The sequence below is a fragment of the Sarcophilus harrisii genome, chromosome 3, assembly GCF_902635505.1.
Source record: "Sarcophilus harrisii chromosome 3, mSarHar1.11, whole genome shotgun sequence".
In the NCBI taxonomy this organism is placed as follows: Eukaryota; Metazoa; Chordata; class Mammalia; order Dasyuromorphia; family Dasyuridae; genus Sarcophilus; species Sarcophilus harrisii.
The window spans coordinates 393,856,471-393,867,898 of NC_045428.1; the positions used below are offsets into that span (position 1 = coordinate 393,856,471).

Sequence of the window (11,428 nt, forward strand, 5' to 3'; positions counted from 1 at the left end):
AATTTTTAGAACTTTCTTGATTCACATGACAAAACAACATAATACCACAATCTTTTTATAGTAACTATTCCAGCTGTTTTTGAAACACTATATTTTGAAATATAAATAAAATTTTTAAGGAAAATTAAAATATAAATATCATTGAAGCTAATTTTTAACCTTTCTTCTCTTTCACAATTAATTGACTCATTTGAATCCAGATAATTTGGAAAGGGTTATGGCACAATTTCACTTAAAACTACATTAAAGGCACTTATTTTATTTCATTCTCTTGTGCCAAACATCAAAGCAGGGCACAGCATGAAGTCTTACATACTTTTGTCCATTGAAAGAACACTCAAAACATCCATAAACAGTTTCCCTCTTATAGTTGCCCATTCCACAGAGGACACAAGGTCCTTTTGGAATATTGTGATTGAGTAAATTAACTCGGACATGAGTCCCTTCTCTAAGAGAGAAGTCAGTCATACTGAGGGATTTATCATAGTAGTAATCTGAGAAAAGGTCATCCATGTAAAGTTCAGAGCGAGCAATAGCATCCATCACCCTTCTATCTGAAAAGGAAAGCACACAAAAATAAGCATAAATTAAAAGTACAAGGAGAAAGATAAAGCCACAAATGAATTTTTTTTTATAAATGTCATCTAAAATTTAAAGTACTTCAACAAGCAGATTCAAAAGTTTTTAAAATCAAGCTACAAAAATTTTTAATTTAAATTCTTCATTTTGATTAGAGATAGCAGATTGAGTAGATAAGTTTATATTTTAATGAAGAAGGGAAAATATGTATCCCAAATACCCTTTCATTAATATAACTAGTGATCAGTCTCAAATGACATACTTCGTTCAAACAGTATATTTCTTAATCTGTAGAATATTGCGAATGTTGTTGTTTCTTCTCTTTCAAATCCTCCTTTTGACACTGAAGTGACACAAAGGTCTAACAAAAAGAAAAAGAAGAAGAAAAAAAAGCATAGCACAACATTGTTAGGAAAAAGAAACCCAAATCCAGCCGCTCTACAACTTGTTTATATAGAGTAGTTTGGATGTTGTCTTCCCCATTACATTGGGAGCTCCATGGGAGCAGGGACTGTTTTCTTGCCTTTCTTTATAGTGTCTCACATGATCTGTACTAGTCATTTATTGGTAATTGCAGAAAAAGCCACCAAAGAGGTAAAATAGAAATTCACTACAATAATCTTCAGATGATTTTTACACACTACAAAAGCTAGAGGGCTCCCTTACCTCAACCATTTGGATTGCATGATCTATCTTTTGTTTTTTGAAATCCAGTTTTGAATTTTATGCAGCCCTAAAATTGTAGTTAGCCCTGACAGTCAAAAAAAAAAAAAAAACAAAAACAAAAACAAAAAAACCCGAAAGAACAAACAAAAAAACCCAACAAAACAAAACCCAAAACCCAGACCTCACAGATTACAAAAAACACTACTCGTTTGGGTATATCTAATTTCTAATATTTGTACCTTGTTCTCTTTCCTAGAGGCAAATAATTCATATTTGACTAATTTTTTCTTTTTAAAAGTTACATGGAATAGTGAAAACAAAAATGACCAAGCTGGGAAAAGCTACTTTAGAGAATCAGTGGATTAATACAGATTAAAAGAGATACATCTAAAAATTCTTGAGTTAGTAAACAAATGGTCAGCCAGATAGGCAGCATCAGCAACAGACATAATTGGTAGAGTGGATCTTGGCAGGCTAGAGCATTAGTTTCAATCTAACAAGGTGAAATTCAATAGGTATAAGATTCAAATCATGTACTTGAGTACCAAAAAAATCAACTTCACAAATATAAGATTGTGATAGAGAGCACATGTTCTGAAAAAGATTTTGGTGTTTTAATGGACTACAAACTCAATGAGTCAGCAATGCAATGTGGCAAGTACAAAGCCAATAGATATTGGGTTTCATTAAAAAAGGCATAGCTTCCAAGAAAGCTGTTTTCATGTAGGGTATTGTGTTCAGTTCTCAGCACCATGGTTTAAAGGACATTGATAAACTAAACAATGTCCAGAGGAGGGTAGCTGGGATGCTGATCAATTCTGCTGATTCAGGTTCAACTAAAGAAAGAGCATGTTTAATCTAGAGAAGACTTAGAGGGAATAGATAATAGCTGAATTCAAATATTTGATGTTATGGAGAATTAGACATGTGCACCTGGCCCCACTGGGTAGAAGCAATGGGTAGAAATTACAAAGGAGACAATTTGGGCATTAGAACTGTGAAAAAGTGAACAGGGATCCCCAGAGAGGGGCAAGATATTCCTCTTCCTTGGGGATCTTCAAGCAGAGACTAAACAAACTCTTGTCTGATCTATGATAAATGAGGGTATTCTTACTATAAGGGTTGGATAAGATGATCGCTAAGGTTCCTTCTACTTCTCTAAGTCTGTGATTCTGTAAAAGAGGGCTGCCATCAGAGATTCTTTAAAAAGGACAAAAGGGCTGCTTATAGGATTCAATTCAATTCAATAAACATTTGTCTAATTAATGTGTGAAATACAGAAAGGATTGTACCATAGAATAAACTAAAATTATATAAAATAGTCCCTGATCTCAGTACCATTAAAAGTACCTGAGAGGAAAAACCTGGAAAGGATTACATGAACTGATGCAAAGTGAAGTGAGCAGAACCAAGAGAAAATCATACACTGCATCCACAACATTGTACAATAAATACGAATGATTTTGCTTTTATCAGCCATACAAGGATCTAAGACAACTCCAAAAGACAAATGATGGAAAATGCTTTCCATTCAAAGATGATGAAGTCTGAATGCAGAATTTTTACTATTTTTAATGAACATTTTTACTATTTTTCCCTAAGTTTTTTTTTTCTTTTGGCCTATTCTTTCACTGCATGACTAATATGGAAATGTTTTACATGATTGCACATATATAACCTATATTAAATTGCTAAAAATTTTAGTGAAAAAGGGAGAGAGAGAATTTGAAACTTTAAAAAATTTTAATGAATGTTAAAATTGTCTGTCTGTATAATTGGGAAAAAAATACTGTTTAAAAGAAAGTACCTGAGAAGCACAAAGAGCTGTGTGAGATTAGGGAGAACACTATTCATTAGGAGGTTCAAGGAAAGCATCCTGAAAGAGGTGGCTTTTAAGATGGGCTTTAAAGGATGTGTAGGACTTCAACAGGAGGAGGAAAGATGGCAACCTAGGAGATATGTAATAAAGCCAATAAACAGGCAGGTAAAGGCAGGGTAGGTGTGGGGAATAATAGTCCAGAGTACCTAAAGTGAAGAATATTTAGAATGGATGGTGATATAAATTAAGACTGAAAACAATCATAGGATTTAGAGTCTGGACCAGATCTAAGAGGCCATATATCTCAATCTTTACATTCTGTAGATTTTGAAGAGCAGTCTGAAATAGCTCAAGGAATGCTGAGCTAAAAGTTGTGATAAATCTATTTGTAATTTTGATTAGTTATGTTGCCATGAGTAAATCACTTTATCTCTAGATCTCATTTTAAATTGATATAACTCTATTCCTAATTTATGAGTCATTGTGATGAACATCCCAGCATAGGAAGATTTAAACATTTGTCAACATTTTAAACACTTAATACTTATTGGGTATTTATTGTGTTTAGAACACTCATTTTGTTAGATATTATACTATAAACCTATAGATTCATAACTACTACTGCCTAGTTTCATATCCTGCTTGGAAAAAAGGAGTATAAAAAATTAGGTTAGCAGTTGTTTCAACAAGCTAATATCTTAAAATCATTTTTGAAAAATTTAAAAATATAAAACAGAGATTCACAGATTTAAGTTGAACAGCCACCAATGTCAAGATTAGGAATAAATTTCCCGGTGAGTATTTTATGTTCTTTATGTCCCTTAAAATTATTTGTTAGTTTTTCTTTTTTTAAAAGTTTGTACTAGAAATCTGTAAATCAAGGCCAGCAGCACCAAGCAAACATAACATAGTATCTTTATTTTCTTACTTTTACATCTCTTCCTCCTATCCCAACAAATGTATTATCTTTTCAGGTGTGTAGTCCTCATTTTTTCTTACCCTGTTCTCCACCCCTTCAATCAAAATGTGCTTTTAGAAAATATTAGTTATTTACATCCTAGCATAATAGTAGCTCAATATGTTGTTCCCAATCATTTTTAACATCAATCTCTGATTAGAACATACAATTGCTTAAAGATATAATGTAAAGCAGGTAATAGATGTTTTTGAGAATGGAGGATCCCGGTAGATAAAAGTCACCTACTGTCATTTCTGCATAAGACTGGCCCTTCGGGAAAGTATTACTGCATTTGGTTTCATATAAAATAATTGTAAAATAGTTTATTTGAAAAGCATAAGTATGTGGATATCTCACAAACAGATTACTTACCAAAGGCACCATCCAAATAAATGAAAAGTTCAAAAACACTAAAAGCTATGGTTGTGTGTGCTGGAAAAACAATAGCTTTGTCTCTTCCCTTTGGGTTTTGTTCATCAATAATGTGAAACTAATATTCAAAAAAGAAATAACATGTATTAGTACAGAATCAATTATGAAAGGGAAATTCTTTTGAGTGTGAATGAAATAAAGAATAATATTTATTCAATTCTCTTATTCAATTATTTTTAGGATAAACCTATTTTTAATGTAAAGAACTATCTTGTTTGAAATTATTTGACTCTTCTAGGGACAACTCTATTAGAAAATGGTAATTTATCTTAAGGAAGGAAATATTTTATTCCATTTCACTCACATTACTATTGGACTTAATAATATTAACTCTTTTGCAATAATAATGCTCTCCAAAGAGGCAAATCCTTAATCCCCTTCACTCCTTTTATTCTAGTTACAAATGTAAATCAAATAGATTATTTTAAAATTTCCTTTGGTCTTACTGGTTTACTGATGTATGGAGCTGTTCTGATGCCTTGGGACTTTCAGCAACCTTTGAAAGATATTCTAAATAAAAGCTTGTCTGTGTCTTTCAGGCCAGTAAAAGTTCTAATTCATAGGTGAATAGTTTGTTAAACTAGCCAGATTAAATCAATACTTTCTCTTTCCGTTTCTGTACAAATCAGTTGTCCCAGGCAGACAAAGCTTCACTCTACTGACATTTAGATAAAATTTTGCCAAAATCTTACCTTTCCATCCCTAAAAAATGCAATTCTTTTAAAATAAATTAGTCAAATCATTGAGTTTCACTAAATGAAATGAAGAAATATAATTGGTTTAAAGATTTAAGTAAAAATAACTTACTAAAATTATTTTAAACTAAAAGTTTAAACTCTGAGATGTTTGAAATATTACAACAGAATATTATAACATTATAGTTCTCTATAAATAATTGTTTCCAAAGTATTTAATCTGTATGATTAAAAAAAGAAAAATATACATTTTGAACCAAACACCTACTTTTATTCTTGTAGCATCATTTCAGTGATTAAAGGATGATCTTTAGTTATATGCACTTTATTTCATGACGACAGATATTTGGGCATCATTAAATTCCTTGAATTTAATATCCAGATTTTCTTGGAGATTTTTTCACAAGTTTGACACACAAATAAAAATTTCAATGTAAGAAATATCACATTTTCTGTCATTTTCTATCAAAATGTTAAACAAAAACATTCTATTATAACCACTCTTTTGTCATAGTACCACTAAAACACTAGTTTCTAGTTTTAAAATACATGCATCATAACCTTTTAGTTAGTAAGAGAAGTCTTTTAAGGATATTTACCCTCACTGCTTCCCCACGCATTCCAGCATGAACAGATAATGAACACTGGCGTGTTGTTCTAATACTTTCCATGACCACACACAATACTGCCTTTCTACTACTCCTTGATTGACGGATTAAGCAATGATCAAAGTTAATTTTTCTAAAATAAAAATAAGAGAAATTCATAAATAGTTTTGTATTACCTAATTACATTTACTTGTTTTCTAATTATTCATAAAAGTGAATTAAAAACCTATTTGCATGTGACATAAAACATTTTGAACAGGCTTAAAAGGAATTCATATCAACATATTGATTAAAAGAAATTCAGTAAATTCTTTTAAAAGAATTCAACTAATACCAAACCTTGATTTTAGGCAATCACCGGATTGCCGTAATTTTCTGGGAAAGCAAAAAATAATTTGTTTGTAATACCTTGTTTCTTAATTGTGAGGTATTTGCTTTGTTTTGTTTCTCTATACTTTCCTATTCCTTATGTATCCAGTGTCTTTGTCTTTTTCCTCATCTGCAAAATGGGGATAATAATAGCACCTACCTCCAGGGGTTTGACCAAGTTATATTCTTTAGTTTACCATTCTCTTCTGTGAGTCAATAAAGATTATTGTTATTGTTTCATTTTTTCAGTTCTACTCTTTGTAACTGCATTTGGGATTTCCTTGGAAAAGACAGTAGAATGGTTTGCCATTTCCTACTCCAACTCATTTTGCCTTATCCTGAGGCAAGAAGGATAAATTGACTTGCCCAGGATCACACGGCTAAGAATTTGAGCCTGGATTTGAACTCTGGAAGAGGAATCTTACACTGATTCCAAGGCCAACACTATTCACTGAACCATCCCCTAAATTGCAAAATTTTAAGGATTAGATGTAGGGTCCTCAAGGGCAGGGGCAGCGGTTTTCTTTTGTTGTTGTTGTTGTTCTTGTTTGGGGGAGGGAGTTTTTCCAACACTAAACCTGCTACATTATCAATGGTTAATAAATGCCTAGTTCTTGCCTAAATAAAAACCCTCTATGACATGGAAATAAATAGAAATCTGGAAAGAAATATTATTAGGAGAGGAAGAGGTAGTATTTATCAAATATGGCCCTGAGAAAAGCACCTTTTATGGACCAACCTTTTGCAAATGATTTTTAAAACTCACAAAATTAATTGTAGAATTCTGAACTTAAACATTAAATTGCTCAGTTTTGTAAAATATAAAACACATTTTAAATGTATTATAGCCAAATTTGTAATATTCAGACATTTTACCTGGATTTTTAAAATACATCGAAAACATACTGACCTAGTAGTAAGTTCCTTGAGTAATGTCGTTACTTCCACTTCATGCTTAGTTACCACACCAAATGAAGCTTTTACTGCAATAGAATCTGATCCAGCAACATTAATCCCAACATCATTCACCATATGATTTCCTCGTCTGTTTCCATAGAGGGAAACATCTGATTTATCTTCATAATTCAATAATTGGTAGGATGAAATACCTTTAATAAAAGAATATTGTTGTGTTTTAAATGTCTCTCACTCACATACTATGATTATTTTAAAAGTATATTTAAAAAAGTTATGTTATGATAATGACAATGGCTTAAATCAAATTTTCAAAATATCAATTTATCAATTCAATTTAAGCAACTAAAGTAGGTTATGCAGTTAAATGATGAATAATATTCTTTGTACTCAAGAAAATGTTGTATGAAAAGAAGAATAAGATGGTAGGAGTATTTTATAAGTAACAATCTGTTGTTAAAATGCCAATTCAAACTCCTGTGTTCCAACTAGATCTAGAAAAATTGAATTAACTAAAATAGACTATCTCTATATATTAATAACTTAAATGACAAAAGCAACACAGTATGACAATTGTAAGTAGTGGTAGTAGAAATAATGATAGGATAATTTCTCCATATCAAAGTGCTTTTGCTTCTTTGTAAGCAATATGGCAGTATATGAGTGCTTATTTGAAGTTAAGATGTTTCAGTCATTTTCAGTCCTATCTGACTCTTAATGATCCTATTTGGCATTTTCCTTGCAAAGATACTGGAATGGTTTGCCATTTTCTTCTCCAGCTCATTTTATAAGAAAGAATCAAGATAAATTGAGTTAAATGGCTTACCCAGTGTCCTATAGCTCATAAGTGTCTAAGATTGGATTTGAACTCAGGTCTTCCTGACTCCAGGCTCAGCATCCTTTCTACTATACCACCTACCTGTGTAGTTTGATTACTGGTTAATCTGTATTCAAATTCTGCCTCTAGATCCTTATTCTGTATGCTGTTTTTCAGTAAACACACATGTGGTCCATAGCTTGCCAATACCATCCACAGGATTTTCTTGGCAAAGATGCAAGAAGTACTTACTACTTCCTTCTCCTTGGACTAAAGCAAACAGGGTTGAATGACTTGCCTCCAGGGTCCTTCAGCTAGTTAGTAAGTATCTGTGGCTGGATTTGAACTCAGGTCTTTCTGATTCCAGGACCAGCCCTCTAATTCATCTACCAATCCCTTTAAACTGCTTCAATATGTCTACTCTAATACATACTATTTGTATGACACTAAGTAAATTACTGAACCTCTATGTGCCTTAAGCAATTTTCTAGAATTTATTTACAATGTCATAAATGGGAAGTTCCTTATGATTATGAAATCCCCTTCATCATCTGATTTAATTCATTGTTCCCATTTTGCAGTCCTTTAATATGTGAAGTACCTAAGTGGGTATAGTGATAAAAGCCCTGGATGTAGATAGTCAAGACCACCAGTTCAAACCAATTGTGAGTAATTAGGAATGGCAAGTCCCTCAGTTTCCTTGTCTATAAAATAACAATAATAATAGAATTTACCTTACAGGGATTTTCCAAATTCAATAAAATATGGAAAGGGCTTTGTAAACTCTAAAGCACTACATTTATATAGTGCTAATATCATCGTAAAGTGACCTTATTACAAATTGATTGGTAAAAATACTCTATTCAATTAAATACCTATTTATTGAGCACTTAAAAGCCAGGGACTATGATAAGCTAAGACCACACAAAGATAAAAATGAAAATTATCTCTGACCACAAGAAGTTTACCATCTACTCAGTGGAAAGGAAAAGTTATAACAGCATATATATGTATATATATGGATGGATAGATATAAATATATGCACAAAGAAATAGGGAGAGAAAGGAAGATGTGGCAATTGAGGAGTTCCATGCATTTAAGAGATTTGAAAACATTTTGAGCTTTTATTAATTTTGATGATATATAAATTTGAAGCACTTTCTGTTACTAATATCAAAACACCAATTTCAACAGAAAATTTGACTATTAATAAAAAATCATACTATTCCTATAACATGCTACCTGTATTTAGTAGGCTAGTAATAGAGTACAAAGAGTAGTTACTCTAAAAACAGGCTTTCAAAAGCTATTGGAAAACTTACCAGCTGAAATTTCTCTGTCTCCTAGGAGAATATCATTCAGTGTAAAAGGTGTTGAGGTAAATGTAGCTCTCTGTAACAAAAAGCATCTTTTCTTTTTAACCACAAGGCTCAAAGGCTGATATTTGTCAGCTTCACTGAGGCTTGGAACGGGAACTAATCTCCCTCCATCTCCAACTTGTTTAACAAAGCTCTTGGTAGCAGCAGCAAACATATTAATATAATATTAATGATAAAACACTTCAACTGTAACTTCCAGATATAAATCCATATTCAAAAGCCTAGTGTTTTAAAGAAAATTACCAGGCAAAAAACTAAATCTAGAATGAATTTTTAAATGCAATTATATACTTGATTAGAAAAGCAAAATAACCTGTTTTCACTAACTAGTTTCCAGTATGCAGAACTCAGAGCTCCCTTTCAGCTTCATGTACTCAGCATAATGAATTATACATCAAGTGTAAACTGATATACTAAAGGTATGACTGAAGTGCCACCACCACCACCATCCTATATGACAAAAAAAGCTAATAGAAGAAACTGATATTAAGTGACAATGATGTCTTTTGTCAGGACCAGAGCTAAGTAAGTATGAATCCAGTAGGAGACATTGGCAAGACCTGAGGATTGAAATGACCAGCACTTATTTGCCCTGGATACAATCTTTAGTGGAATTGATCCAAAGGAAATTTCTTAAGTTAATGATGCCAGTTTGGGGACGGTATTGTTATGCCATTTCGGGCAATAGAAAAAGAATTATTGGGGAGCAATTTAAACACTCCGGTTTTCTTATGTCTCATTTTACCCTCTTCTGCTCAACAACAACAAAAAATGTGAGGGGGTTGGTATTAAATTCTTAGCACATAGTGGGATCCTTTTATTGCCCTAAGAACAGTCCCAAGATTCATATTATTGTCTAATCATCTCATATGAGTATTTTATTCTCTGGATTTATGCTTGAGATTGAAAAACCTGGTTATAATGGGGACCTGAGAGTGTTTTCCTTCATGATTTTATTCTTGTTTTCCAAGCTGTGGCTGTGGAGCGAGGGTCAGCGGTGACAAGGGAAGGCCCAGGGGAGGGCATTTCCCTCCAAGCATTTGGGGCCAGAAGGTACACTCGGTGAATCAGCAGTAGCCCAAATGTAGGGCGATGCTAGGGCCCGGTTCGATGCCGGTTATTTTAAAACAATAGCTATCTTCTTTGGGGAGATCCAAGAAGAGTGCAGGTTTGGTTTCCAAAAATTTTTATACAGCCGGCCTTAATGCACTGTTTAATAAAATTAATAAAAAAAAAAAAAAAAACAATAAAACTACGGTAAGGATTAAAAAAAAAAAAAAAAAAAAAAAAGGGAATTCTTTTAATGTTCAAGGTTTGGGCTATCTCCGCGGAGGGGCTGGCAGTACCGAGAGCGGGGCTCCAGAGCTCAACGGTTCGAAGCAAGGACGAAGCAGAGATGACTCCAGCAAACCCCAGGAGGTGGCGAGGAGGGAAGGGGGGAAACTGACTCGTTAAAGGGGAGCGCGCTGCTCCCAGGACCCGTTTCACTCTTTGTAACAACTTGCATCCTCAACGTGCGACTTAGCGCGTGGCAGAGGGGACACTTGTGGTGACGGATGCCCTTCACTACACCAGCTCTGACATGACGTCATGTGTGGCCCGGCAAGCCCCCAACCCCCTAGGCCCGCAACTCACTAAGTTACCCGTTCGTGCTCCCTGGATTTGGGGACCCCCGGGACTGAGAAGGGTTTGGGGATAGGGAGCACGCTTTTTATACATAAACAGAAGAGCGTCGTTTTTTAGTTAGATAATGATCGCTTGTCATTCGGACATGCTTCCACCCGGCTCAGGAAGGGAAGCGTCGCTGGGGGCTAAGCTGCAGGAAGGAGAGAAGAGAGTCTGGTGGTGGGTGCTCCCACTATGGCGACCCAGGCTCGCCCTCTCCTCAGTCGGGGCAAGAAGCGCCCGGGTAGGGAGGAGGGTGAGCGAGCCCGCTCGCCCGGGTAGGGAGGAGGGTGAGCCCGCTCACTCGCCCGGGTAGGGAGGAGGAGGGTGAGCCCGCTCGCTCGCCCGGGTAGGGAGGAGGGTGAGCCCGGCTCGCGGGGCCCGCGGGAGGGGCTGGGGTGGGGGCGGGAGCGTGCCAGGGATCGCACACGGCACGCGCCCGCGGACTTGCGAGGGGAAGGTCAGTTTGCGGACTGCGATCTGGGGGAGCCTGTGGCCGCTGAGGGCGGGCTGGGAGGAGCGAGC

The 11,428-nt window shown here is 34.9% G+C and overlaps 1 protein-coding gene across 1 annotated transcript; it reads right to left on the reverse strand.

Moving 5' to 3' along the window:
- Nucleotides 1-245: 245 nt before the first annotated feature.
- On the reverse strand, nt 246-10,442 carry PJVK (pejvakin). Its single transcript, XM_003764010.4, has 6 exons — nt 9,182-10,442; nt 7,037-7,235; nt 5,749-5,890; nt 4,395-4,512; nt 842-940; nt 246-554 (listed from the first exon to the last, which is right to left on the reverse strand). Exons 1-6 carry the CDS (start codon nt 9,390-9,392, stop codon nt 259-261), a joined length of 1,065 nt encoding a protein of 354 aa, XP_003764058.1. The 5' UTR covers nt 9,393-10,442; the 3' UTR covers nt 246-258.
- Between the last annotated feature and the right edge of the window lie 986 nt (nt 10,443-11,428).